Source organism: Dermacentor silvarum, chromosome 3 (genome assembly GCF_013339745.2).
Source record: "Dermacentor silvarum isolate Dsil-2018 chromosome 3, BIME_Dsil_1.4, whole genome shotgun sequence".
In the NCBI taxonomy this organism is placed as follows: Eukaryota; Metazoa; Arthropoda; class Arachnida; order Ixodida; family Ixodidae; genus Dermacentor; species Dermacentor silvarum.
In genome coordinates, this window is record NC_051156.1 from 100,058,530 (window position 1) to 100,072,586 (window position 14,057).

The 14,057-nt window shown below is 43.9% G+C and overlaps 1 protein-coding gene across 1 annotated transcript in view; it reads right to left on the reverse strand.

The window, feature by feature from the left end:
- Positions 1 to 13,654, reverse strand: part of LOC119445613 (clustered mitochondria protein homolog) — a 65,091-nt gene extending 51,437 nt beyond the window's left edge. The window contains 9 exon segments of the mRNA XM_037709875.2: positions 344 to 494; positions 1,902 to 1,980; positions 2,451 to 2,535; positions 2,712 to 2,781; positions 3,964 to 4,076; positions 4,633 to 4,776; positions 6,800 to 6,971; positions 9,034 to 9,272; positions 13,518 to 13,654. Coding sequence (XP_037565803.1) covers positions 344 to 494; positions 1,902 to 1,980; positions 2,451 to 2,535; positions 2,712 to 2,781; positions 3,964 to 4,076; positions 4,633 to 4,776; positions 6,800 to 6,971; positions 9,034 to 9,272; positions 13,518 to 13,635 — 1,171 coding nt within the window. The 5' untranslated portion in view covers positions 13,636 to 13,654.
- Positions 13,655 to 14,057: the final 403 nt, after the last annotated feature.

Below are 14,057 nucleotides of genomic sequence, written 5' to 3' on the forward strand. Positions count from 1 at the left end.
AATGGAAATGAATGCGCACCAGAAGCCAAACATTGTGAGCCGGCTAATTTACTTATAACTAATACTTGAAACTGACACTGACAATGCAATGCGTATTAGCACAACATTTCTTTGCTTTTTCATTCTGTCATAGATTTGCTTTTCAACTACACACACGTGCACAGCATAACTGCATCACCCAAGTCTAAATGTCACCATTACTGCGAACACCAATTCCAGCAAGCATGAAGCTAAATTTTTAGGGCCCCAAATTTTTGAAGCCTCTGTTCTAAAGCCCCCTATGAATTACTTTCCAAATTAAACTGAGCAACCTTCATGCATTGGAAAGACGCTGCAGTCTCACCGTCTTCCGCACGAATGGCGTCAATGCTGTGCTCGGACGTGGGTGCTAGCCATGAGTAGACCTGGTAGGGCGTGGCCACCCGCTCGAAGGGGTGCCGCTGGGTCCGCTTCTTCTGGATGAGCGCAAAGTTGCGCTTGAAGGAGCTGCTCACCTGCAAGGTTCAAAGATGTTGCAGCAACTCCTGCGGCTCTGAAGTCATCTACTGCAACAGCAGGCCGTTGTTACCCATGTTTCCCTTTTGAGCTCTTTCTGCTTTATCTAGCCTCCCGTCACAGTAAGGCTGACCTGCAGAGGGTGTCCCACGTAACTTGAGTGAAACTTTAAAGATATGCAAATGCCACGTAGCTGGACAAAAAATTGCCACGCGACTGGCCGCTCGAGGCACTTTACACGTATTCGCAGGCTTCTTTCACGCTCGGAAAAACACTATTATGTAGCATGTATTGAGCAACAGAAAGCTGTATCGGGAGTTTTTCATGTTGGTCTACAATTTTCTCATTGACACTTTTCATGTAATCATAATATTTGAGAAGTTGTTTAATTAATTAAGACTAATTATGTAATTAGACAGAATGCAAGAAATAATCCAAGTATCTCCAAGCGACGGCAAACAACATTACCTTGGTTCTGTGCAGCTACTTGGCATTTGCATATTTGTAAAGTTTGGCTCAACTTAAAGTGTGACACCCGGCATATGCAGGTCCAACGTACATTTTGGAAATAATACAACTACCTATAATGCAGGACCGGACACAAGGAGGTTTACAACAAGACGAAATACTAGTTATGACGCGTCGGCCAGAAAATGCTGCATCCCTTCTGAACAGTGTGTCGGCAGTAGAGGAGAGAGCGACAAGCGCAACACAGGGGAGGGGGACAGGCAGTATGAACAAACAAAAAGGAAACACCCACGCACACCCACTGTTGCAGTAGTGGCAGCATGCTGGATAAGTCATGTGTTATAAGGCACTCTGAGGGGGCATAGCAGAAGTTTCAGACACGTGGGGGTTGCCTAGGCCATTGAGAAACCACTGCGCCTCTGCTCATGGCGTCCGAGACTGGCCCGCGCATGCCGTCCGCTTTTGAGGGGCGATGCTCTGTGCGCCGAAATCCACACTGAATACATGCACAGCGCGATTAGTCGGCAGTTTCAGAGAGTAAATGCTTCTTTTCTTTTGCATTTTTTTAAACCGTTATTTTGTCTGCTTCATGTGAGCAACATCTCTAAAGGACAGTCCCCACAGATTAAGCTTTCAACATTCGCAAACGTAAATTAAAAAAAATTCGCGCACGTACACGAACAAAAAAAGCGGTTGTAAGCCTATGTGCGACTGCTTGGTTTACATGCTTCTGCAAGTGTGCAGACTTTGAAAACTGTTATAGCTAGTCACAGTTCTGCTTAAAGTGCAGATATTCGAATCTCCACTGACTTATGTTATAAGCAATCTGTACTGTACAATACACAGAAGGCATTATCTTTTAATCTAACACAACCTAATAATCCCCTTTTAGTGCTGATTTACCATAACAGGGCTGAGTCATGTGACCTGTCCCCTACCTGACTAAGCAGGTCAACGAGGGAGTGGTAGACGTGCTTGGGTGAACATGGCCGTGGGTTGAACTCTTCCTCCGTGGACCTGAAGAGAAAGAAGAGGAGAAGAGGTATCGCACGGCTTGTAAAGTTTCAGCAACAAACAAGACACTCTGCGCTGAATGCATACACTAAAACGAACACATTTTACTCACTAACCCTCAGGTGCACAAAACTGAAATCAGGCTGTTGAGCACTGCTTCCCCTTCAGGTCACATGGTTCGGTTCGATAGCATGTCTCTTTTTTCTAGCGTGGTTGTGGCTGCACATGGCTGTCAGACATGTAATTAATTACACTGCTTGTCAGCAGTCATCGTCACGAGTTTTTTTGTGTCTCTGCATCTCTGCATAGCGATTTTCTCCAACATGGTAAAATTTGCCAACTGAGCGAGTCAAGTCAAGAGCTGTCTCAACCTGCAGCTGCTTACATAAAGACCTAAAAAGGAAACTGCATTATCTTGCAAAGTACAGTAAATATAGTACAATGCATAACCATACCGGTGCGTATCAACTTACTCGTTGATATAGAAGCCTCTTGTAGATGCTGTGATGTGGTACCTCTTGTCTTCCAGCGTCACGACATACAAGTACATCAGGTCCCCTGCACAAGGCAAAAACAACAGGCACTGTTGCTCATCAGGTGGCAGAGCAGCATGCAATTCAAAAGAGAAGGCAACATTCGCTTTGCCTTGTGCAAAAGTGCAGAGTAGAAAAAAATCCCACAGTTTAAAGTGCGCAACAGCTACACCTCAAGATAAGATGTCGGGAGGAATTTACCGTGCAGTTTTCTTGGCCCAGGTGGGGGGTTCCAACCACTGGTGGTCAACACTTTCAGGGCTTGATAACTCTGCGAACAGTAGCAAGGGGTCGGTTTTAGAGACGCCTCTCACCACCCTCACGGTGAGTTACTAAGAGAGTGTTGTTTGGAGAAAGCAGTTTGATGCCAAACAAAGTATAGCTTCATGTGCAGTGCAATGTCGTCCTATTAATCGCACTGATCACAGTTAACCTACACAGGTAGCTAGTGCAGTTGGCATGAAAACAGTCACTAAAAGTTTGGAAGATCGAGTCCGCGAGCGTAAAAACTGAAGGTCTTTCAATGAAAGGTGACCACAATTGTACAGGATGAAACATACACATACTGTGGTCCACAACAGCCCAGTTCTGTCTGCGGACATTTCATGGTGTGTGATGAGCATACGAGTTGAAATGGGGCAACAAACAGAGCAAAATAGATGGAAACATGAGGGACAAACGACATGAATGCTAGCCTCCTCGCAAAAAACAGACAGAGGAAACACTCAGTGAGAATTGAGCAAGAATAATGGGAGCAGAGAAATGCCAATATAATTGAATCTCCCAAGAATACAAGAGGCAGTGGAGTGGCGTGCTCTGAATCAATAATCTGGCTGGGGTTCTTTGATGAGCACGCCATCAAAGTCCAGTAGCTGTGGTGGTGGCTGGGAGTTACACACACGACCTCATGCTTGGTGGTAGAATTAATGATGCAAAACTATCGATAGTGTGAAACAAGACCATCAATGTATTGCTGTTGATGGCACTATCAGTAATATGTATTTTGACATTTCACTCTGAAACTGTCAAAAGTGTAAACGAAAAAAAAAAATCTACATAGTCAGTAGTACTATGATCGTGCTATCGATAGCACTGCGATAGTTCACTAGTCACAGTATGATAAATAGCTTTGCAATTCTTGGATACCAATATTAGCAGAACTTTTGCAATAACTGACCGTCAGTACCACCAACTTCATGCAACTGGGAACAGGGCCATGTCACCAGTGTTTACGTGGGGTACATTGCGCAATTTACATTATCAATAGCACGCTATCAGTAGTACTATCCATAGTGCGCTATTGATGGTACTACCAATAGTTCTTGTACTATCGATAGTTCAATTATGACAGCTATCTATACTATTCATAGCAGTATCAATAGCTTTGCATCACTAAGTAGAGTGGTGCAGCCACTGGCGAACAACTTTCTGCCCGCTCACTCAGTTCCCTCACCTTCTGGTCCTTGGCCTGCGGCAGCAGAGGCACGAGTGGTGGGCTTTCTTTGCAGCCCGGGATGATGTAGTCCGGTGGTGTGCAGTCGACAGACTCTCCTCGGCTCTTCTTCTCTGCAGAGCACGGAACAAGTTGCAGCACAACACAACACACACACACACAAAAAAAAAAAAAACATTCAAAGAAAAGACACCAAAAGGTTCCAACCTTAACTGCAGCTTCCCAATGTGACAAGGAAAACTGAATTAAATTATGGGGCCTAACATTCCAAGACGATACACAGGCTTTGAGACATCGTAGTGGGCCTCCCCCGATTAATTTCAACTACCTTGTTTTTTTTTTAAATGCACTTAAATTTAAGTATGCAAGCATTTTTTTGCATTCTGCCCCTGTAGGAATACAGGCGCTGAAGCCAGGAACCAAACCAGCAATCTCGTGTATCACAGCAACACATTATAGTCGCCGAGCCACCGCAGCAAATCAAAGTGGGGGAAAAAACAAAAAAGTTGAAGCAATTCTCTCTCGCTCGAAGTTAAATACTATGCATAGCTTCCTATTTTACAGATTACAGATTCATAAAAAATGAAGAAATAATGAAAAGAAAGAAAGAAAAGTGAAGGAAGTCGCAATATATATATATATATGCAAAAACGAAAAGTTTCTCCTCACCAAGGATGTCCCCCTGCGTGACGACATTGAGGAAGGCCAGGGAGCTGCAGTCCAGGCCATTGTAGGCATCACCGGGATCCAGAGACTTGAGCAGATCTCGCACATGGCGCACGTGAATGCGTGCCTCCCGCACCGTGTACGGCTCTGCACGAGACCCATCCAGATTCCACTTCATCGGACGGTGCTCAACTCGAACTCCAGCAAAGCAATTACCCCATCGTCTTCCATGCACACTTTTCCCCTGCTCACCTACATTTCTACCCTTCTTGTCTATCAAAAAAATTAACGCAACAATGCCTACAGCGGATAGCGTGCATTCACTGAGGTCCTTTAGATGGCAATGAAAAATTCATCAGCAGGTATTTTTTTTTTCTTTTTACGACGTAGCTTCATTTGTTCTTGAATGAATGCGCACTGACGTGCACCATAAAATGCGCTTCTGTAGACCTGCTGCTGCATTAATCCTTTTGTGAGAGGCACAAAAGGAGATAAGACACTCTTGGCACGGTTGACGGCCTTTGAAAGGAAGGCAAGTGAAAGCTTTCACCTTCCTTTGTGAGGTAGTCATACGGAAAGGCTGAGAAATAGTCTAACAGCGTGGCTTGTAAGCTGGGGCCTGCAGAATGCTGGAAAGAACGCACTCGCTCGCACTGCATGCAGATAACGGTTCAGGCTATACCAGTGGCTAAAGCCAACAGAAACAGGTCTACAACGGAGACAAAGTTAACTAGGTAACCATGTTAAACCGTACTAGCAACCATACAAAAAAGAATAACGTAAACGTAACTTTATGAAAAAAAAAAAAAAAACCTGCAAAGATGTCTAATCATATGCAACTGGCGCTTGTTATCCCACATTTCTAGTGGTCTAAAAAATTTTTTTTGACGATCTTGAAGGGTTGAAGCAAATTTCAGACAGAGACGCACGATTTACGCACTCAAAATTGAGTGTGGAACAGATGCGAAGAATAGAACAGACTGTATATGAGCAGATTATAAACATGACCTCAGACTACAAACCCAGTTGCGCCTGTCAAAATACACAGAAGGCAAATTATCAAATATGGGGATGCTAAGACAATTCCCATTTCATGAATCTTCTAATCAGCCCCTTTCACCACATGCCACTGCTGCTCAGTATGCCAAAGAGAAAATGTTTGAACGAACTGAGATCCTTCTCTAGGCCATTTGAATTAACTGGCTTTAAAATGCATCGAAAAAATACCAGAGAATAAGTTTCTTTAGGTGTATTATAATTAACGAGAAGATTTAATTGTAGCAAGTCTACCACATGAAAAAAAAAAAAGGAACACGCTTTTAAAAGTGAATAATCACTTCACACTTGACAGGTAAATGACAAATGCAGCTCATTCTTGCAATACAGCATGAATGCACACACGCACCTTACACAAACAGAGGGAGAGAGGGGGACAAAAAGGAATGGGTGCCACTATGAATTAATAGTCTGCACTGGAAACGACCTTAAAAAGAATTAGGGTTCATGTCACAAATGCTGCTGAATTTGGAGTCCATGTCTAACAAGTGCACACGCCTGGTGCTATATAATATCACTTTTGCACAGAACAAAATTTATTTGGTAACTGCACCTTGTTCCCAATTACCTTCTCTCTTGCTGCCTTTGTGCATGTGTGTCTTTTTGTGCCTGGTCATTGTGGCTCCAAAACACTAACGCTCCACTACATTTGCTACTAGCACATTCTCAAATTATGAACAGGTATTGTGCTGGCAGTTAAAGTTGGTTAAAGTACTCTGCAAGTGATGTATGACAGACTAACACAAACTGGGTTACAACAAAGATGATTTCCAAATTCTGAATCCCTGCACAGATCATCGCTGGAAGGTTCCCGGAGTGTAAGGGAGCTTCGTTATATGCAGAATAAATGTTCTAAAACATCTTAAAACAACATCTGAAGCTTGGCACTTGCACAAAAGGCCATGCTGTTCATGCTTAGTAATGTAACAAGGAGCTTTCCCGTTGAACATTAAGTCTCGCTGAACACTTTTACGTAGGGCTATATGCATTTAGCCACTACAGCCTCTCTAATGCAATTCGGGTTTCATTTCATATTGCTCAAACTGGTTCATTCCATATGTCCCTGTGGTAAACAAGAAGTACAACACCTCACAAGCATGGCATGGACACCCACCTTCGACGACCTTGATGAGGGATCCCTCCGCGAGGCCCTGGATGTTCTTCAGCTCGGCAAAGTTGTCTAGTGTGGTGCCGTCCAGCTGGAGGCTGAAGCACGTCCGGTGGCAGGTGTCCTCCCGGTCCATCAGCAGCTGGTGGATCTCCTGGACCAGCTCCATAGAGCTCACCTGCAAACAGACACCAGTTGCCACCCCAGTTCGTATGCACCAATGCAGGAAAGCCGAGTGCAAAGGTTCCCTGCCAGAAGCAGTGATCGTACCGACTCTTTGCTTCCCAGTTATTTGATACATGTGCACAGTTGCATGTAGCATACCTTCACAATGGTGATGATGATAATAAATGCAGCGCTTGTAGCAGCCTTTGTGGAAAAAGTTACAGGGTTTTTAAGGATTTAATTTGCAAGGTCCCAACAAACCACTTTCAAGGATTAAACCAACACGATGATAGAAAACAAAATATTACACACAACAAGCATTTCTTACTGCACAGAGAGAGAGAAAAAAAAGTGCTCGCTACGCCTTTTTCAGATAATCCATCACTGGCTGCCGCAACCAATGCGTCTCCCTACAATGAAACCAATGACCAGATTCAATTGGCTTGACTCTTCGCCTGCGTAACCTTTGTAGTCGTATACACAAATAAAATCTAAGCTTGGCCGTAAGCAAAATTCAAGCATTTTTAAGCACTCTGCGAAACAACATTGGCAACATGGCAACAAAATTGTGAGCGGCACAGAAAGCCCAGTTTCAGGTACTATAGAAAAAAAGATATACTAGATAGACCGCGGTGTAAAATTTTCTGTCTGAAGTACAAGTGAATGTGCCACAAAATGCTTGCAAATGTAGACCGTTTTGATATTGAAACAGGAAAAAAAAAAAAGAAAGGTGCCATTACTGCTCGCCGAAAGTGGCTCCTTGGCATCATCTGCGAAATGAGGTGCCACTTGCGGTGCATTAAAGTACCCTGGAGGCAACGAGGCGGGACATACATCATATCTGCTAACCACCAGATGCATGTGTTTGGGTTCTATTTAAAGGCTGCTACCAAGAAAATTAGACAATTACGAGCACTGCAGCTTTGCCCCCAAAATTGTTTCAATAGTAATACATAATACTCATTTATAACCAAACTAGCCAAAATGAAATTTCATTTCAGTCAGTCATGGCCTTGGAAATGGCAGTTTCACGCTCAAGAGTATTCAAGGGTTTCAAGGAACACTACGAGCCCCGAAATATAAGGCACATATTACGGACACTGTATAATTCCGCAATACAAGCTTGACATGCTATGCTTGAAAGTACCGTCTACCTGCTGCTCTAACCAGTGATGGTTTCTGCTACTAATCTACAGGCTACCTCCTTCAGTTACATCTGCATACTTCATTGTCTGCAAACTGGCTTAATGAACTTTAGCTTGGATTGCTTGACATAACTGAATGACCTGATGCATGCAAGAGTTCTTGAAATTCCCATCATGTTACACTAATATGTGGCGTAGAACTGTTTACTCGTGAAAAACATTTGTGAAGCCCCACAAGGTGACTGGGCCAAGCTTGTTGCGTGTTTATATAAAGTGCTTGAGCTATGCGCACAGCAAAAATGTTGGGAGACCTGAAAACCACAATATGTGACAGCATAATGGCCTGTTTTAAGGCAAACTACAAAAGCAGTCACCGATCAATCTATAACAATGTCAATGCTATTTTTTGTAGCACGTAACTGTATAAACATGGCATATTCATGTTTGCAAGTCAAATATTAAAGTCCCACTAGTGGTACATTTGACTAGTTTTGACTGCGCTCCGACTGTTCGCAGCAATGCAGAGCACTCTTCAGATTAGGTCAAAAGCCAGCCTGCCCCAGCCGAACGTGCTGGCTGCTCCCAGAGCAATCAGAGTAGCCACGCGATCAGGTTTCCGTTGGATCTTAATCAAGCTTCCAGGTTAAAGGTGGGAGCACCTCCGAGTGCTCCGAGCTGGAGTGGGGCGCTCTGAAAGAACCAGGCAAATGTGTCCCAAGAGCTTGATTTCGGCCAGCCAAATGTAAACTGCACAGCAAGAGCGCTCGAAAACGACCAGTTGAATGTACTATTAGTTAAAACTATCGTTTAAAAAGAAAAGGAAAATCAAACGAGTTTCCAGTGATCCATGAAAAAAAAAAAAAATGAAATTAAAGGCATGCATTAGAGTGAAGAGCTGGAAAACAGAGTGCACACACGAGCATCCCTCACCTGAATGTCAAATGTCTCTAAGCCTGGTGCCTGAATTCGCACGTTGAACCCAGTGTCCTGGATGAAGACCAGCTCCTGGCCGCTAGTCTCCGACGCTGCTTCACCCGAGGCTGCACCTGGCTTGGCCACAGTGCCATCCTCTTCCTCGGAGGTCGAGGAACCCTTGCCACTGTCTTCGGCTGAGCCGAGGCTGGCGGCATCTGCCTCCGCTGAAGCCGTCATGGCTTCTGGCTTTGAATCTGCGCAATCAGACAAGGAAAAAAAAAAAAAATACTCAATAACATTGCCCAAGAACACGATGGTGGTTGCAAAACCTGTTGTGTTGCAATTCGCAGCAGACTCCCATGCAAACAAAACTGAAAACCAAAACATTCACATAATGCTATTGTGCATGCGACTGATTATCCTGTTCCTATGGTGATAATGTTCCTGAGATAATCGGATAAAGCACACTGTTGACACCATGATGTGAGCCATTTCACACACATAGAGCTCATGTAGTATTGCATATTCATAAAAAAGCAGGGATTCACGACGTGAATTTCAACGTGGACTCCCACTCTGACGAGCATGTGGTGTCTAGTTACCAGAAGCAGCAAGCGTCAGTGCACAAGTGGCAGATTTCTGCATGAGCACGACGCTGCATGTGAATGGGAAAAAATTAATAGAAAGAACGAACGATCCTTTGTTTTGTTGCACTGCTCTCACTTCATCAAACCTGCGGTGCAATTCTGTGATTGTAGGAGTTTGTGTGAGTGGGTTAGCATGGTGTCAACTGCAACTGCCATTAGTGCTCCCAGGCTGCCTTGTTTCCAGCAAAAGGCACACTGTGGCAACTAGTAAGAAGTGTGGTGAAAAACTTGCTCCTGAAAACTTCAAAAGGCCCTTGGAGACCCTGATATCATAGGAGTAAACAGCAGAGACAGGACAAGAGGTGATACCTAACTTGAACCACCACTCGTCAAAATACAAGCCCTACATGAAACCACTGTCACACATAATGTAGTTGCCATCTACAGTCATCAACTTATAATATCATAGTAGAAGAAAAGTTCCGAACTGGACGTGGCATTATATGACTTGGCTGTGTTGGAAACAATGAATTGTCAAGTCTCTCTCTCACACACACGTACATGGACACACATACGCACAGACAGTGATCTTAAATCCATATTTCCCCATTTCACGTCTCCAAACACTTTTGTTAAGAAGACAGTCCTAAGCGTTAGAGACCCTTCATTAATTGCTCAAAGATCACATAGTGCATATGAAAACCCACTTGCCACTGCCAATTGAACGAATCTGAGACTTTTTTCTACATAAACAGCTAATGGGCTAGCAACTACCTAATGTGTCACGCTGCTACAGATGCCCATCATTTGGCACGTAGAGAAGCTAGTTCTAAGTGCAAGAAGTGAACAGTCAGCCAGTCTCCATAAGGCTGTTGGCACTGAGTAACCTTGGCCTTCACTGTCACCTGCGTAACAGGAATGACACAGCTCGGCTACTGTACATTTAGCAGAGTGTCTAAAAGCATAGCGCTTCATACTTATGCACCACGCAAACAAAACCAAAATAGCAGCCCTGGATTTTTGACAGAGCAAAGATGCTCCAAACAGAAGTGAGCACAGCAAAGCCTGCACAAAAAGCAGCAACAACGTACCAGATTGTGTCCTTTTAATTCACAACGATAGCCCTTTTAAAATTCTCTCTCAAACTGAAGTGCAGTGTTAAGCATTAGCAATATCATCAACCCACACGAGATAAAAAATAAAAAAGAACTCGACCTTGAAATCACAAACTTGACCTCAGGATTGTCTTCAATGCATGCCAGCCAAGCGTGCTACCCGCTAAGCCACGTCGCTGTGCTTAACTTGAGCCACAAACACAAGGTCTTTGTATGTCGTACAATAAAACCCCCCTAGTGACAATAACTTGTCAAATTCAGCTTGTTACAATAAAGCATTGCTTTGCAAACAACAATAAACTAACAGCACATAGGGCCATACAGTAAGATTACGTCTAACAACGAAGAACAATAAGACTGCAGTGGGGAAAAACCTAGAAAGAAAAAGAATTGGACAGAGTGCTATAAACATTGTCGGATTCAGTACCGGCTCATTCTATGGATTACCGACACTTCCTCCATCCCTGGCCCAGTAAATTTTTCCAAACATGAAGACGAGGTTTACAGAACGAGGCTGCGTTGTCGTATGTTAACATTGTTTTTATTTACGCACGTTTCCACTGATTCCCTCCCCATTATGCTCATACTGAGGAAAAGTTATAAGAGACCATCTCTCTCCTGTCGACATTTCTCTGTGATAAGAAAAAGAGTATCACAAACTAGGCTCTGCTATCTATCTTGGTGTGGATTTATCTGTTCCCTGTCATACAGACCTTAGCAGCCTCTATTTTTGGGTTCGGCCACAGAAATGTTTCCTCCATAGTCTGGAAGTATCTTACTGAAACCAATTGATAACCTTGCTTAACTGTTTCCTCTTATTTTTCTTTTTCTGAAATTCTGTGTTTTGTAAGAGTTCTTAAATTTTCTTTTTCGGCAGCTTAAATTTGTTTATGTGACAACTTCCAAGCAGTCCTCGTCTTTGTCTGTTTCTCTTGACCACCCAATTATTGGGCTATTATGTGCCACTGACATTCAGGATAATAACAACGACAACAATAGCACCTTCAGGCAGAATGAGCAACCAAAGAAAAGGAGGAGGATAAATTGTGAACAACAGTCCTCCATAGTTGCAGGACCACTCCCAATTTTATTTGCTTTCCCCGATTTAAAAAAGAACGCAATCTGCTAGTAGTACGTGCTCGCATTTGATGGCTTGCAAGTGTCACAGAAAATATCCGAATTACGAGCATTTTCTCAGCTATAAATATAACAATCAGAATGTCACAATTCTGCTTGTGTCTCTTGAGAGAAAAACGTAGGCTAACGTTCTGTGCAATCATTTGCGCAGAAATGAAGATGGGTGAACTAACATGCCAAAAGTTTGAGACATAAATGTAAAGAGTGAACCAATGAAAAGCGGCCAAAGATTAGCCTACAAAGAAACACTACCACATGCTTTTTTTCTTTTGTCAGACAAGTGTGGAGAGGAGATGTGCACGCAATTGCTCAAAAATACACCTCCTCTTATTGTGCTGAAAGTGGCACACACCCTTGACCAAATTCACGCAGCTCAGATAGCAATGTTAAGTTCACAGCTGTCAGCTGCTTGCCCAGTACACACCATAAGGCAGCATGAATTTAGAGACTACTTTTCATTCAACGGCTCTAAATATCTTTTATAATTTTTTCGCAGCAGCACAGGAATTCAACCAGAACCATGGTTTTAACAAAATTACAAAAAAAGCAAAAGCAAAAAAAAGAAGGTAACTGCCAAATGTAACAAGTGCCAAGTTCTGCCCCCAGTAAGAAGACCGGTAAGCTCGCACTCCTGGCAAGTAACTTTGTTGCAGGGCAAGGGCATGCAACTGTTTTTAAAACGGACAAGCTGGAGACGCTGGGACTCAACGAGCCGGCTACACAAACATGCAAATAACAGTATAAGCTGCTCCAAGAAGAACCCCTAATGTTTGGAAAATAACCGGTGGCTGTGTCTCTTGGCAAGGGCTCCTCAGCCACAAAATTAAAAGGAATGCTTACAAAGTACACCAAAGAAAGAGCGAAATCTCTAGAGCCACGCTGGTACGCCAGTACAAGAGCAGCCAGCACGAGATAGGATAAGGTTGAATACACGGGCTACTGTGCTGCAAGATAAAACCAGATGCATAGACGCCCAGTCTCGCCTCCTCTTTTCTTTCCTTTTTCATTTAGATAATGTTGTGCAGGAGTCTGTTCCAGTTTAGTGCAAGCTCTGCTTTGCCCTCAGTAGCACGCAGGAAAGTCAAGCCAGCATGCAAAGTGCAAGTCGAAAGCAACAAAGAGAGTCACCAACCCGGACAGATATGCAAAGTGCAGAGCTTTTTTTATCTTCTGTCAACTTTGACTTACAGCGGGGATGAATGAACCGATTCCTCGTGCCTGATATGTCACATGCAGGAAGGGCAGTATCCAAGCACTAAAAACGGCCACTCAATGCGAGGACATTCACCGACGTTGTGTCACTATCGACAGCACTTGGATATCCGACTGTTTCCTGTAATGTATTTGTACGTATAGTGCAAATGTGTTCTTTCTTCTATAAGCTGCGTTCTGATCTTTACGGAGAGCTACAGCCGATCACGGGTTCATTCTGTTTCACTCCATCATTTACCAAGTAATTTCATAGCTACTCCACTCCAAGATCACGTTCTACAGTGACCCAAGTTGCACTGCTCATAAACAGGTAACCATCAACACCAACTACTTCAAAAGTGACACAAGAACTACACCTACTACCTTCAATGTTTCACCAATACATATATGCAGACAAAAAAGAAAAAGAACAAGGTGCCACAACTTCAGTCACCGGGAGACTCCTCACCAGTCACAGTGTCGTTACCACCTGCCAACGACTCCCCCGTGGCCAGCTTCAAAAGGCAGCCCTGACTCAGGTACACGACCCTCCTCGTTCCGTCTTCCAGGGGCACAAGCAAGAGCATTTTGGGCTCCCTTCAGAGCAGTAGAAAATGCACAATTCCACTGCACAACCACCACCACCACCACCACAACCACCTACAAAGCCACAGACAGCCCAGCCAAGCACAGCCACTGCTCGTTCACCGTGTACTACTTGGTGGCAGCCTCTCGTTCAACACTCACAGAGCCACGAGAGCCAGATAACGCAATCAAGGGATCTGACAAGAAGAAATAAAAAAAGAGTGAGAGAGTGGGAAAGACGGGAGGTGATGCCAGACAACCCAGCCCCGGGTTGCCCGAGATAAGATGGGCAGGCAGAGACAGAAGGAGCATGGTGGGGATGGGAACAGATACGTCAGTTTGCTTGGTGCTTATCTTGGAGCTCGTGTTGACGCATGTGCCCTCGGCTATGCACCCTCTCCGACGTCTAAAGACACTAGCCATT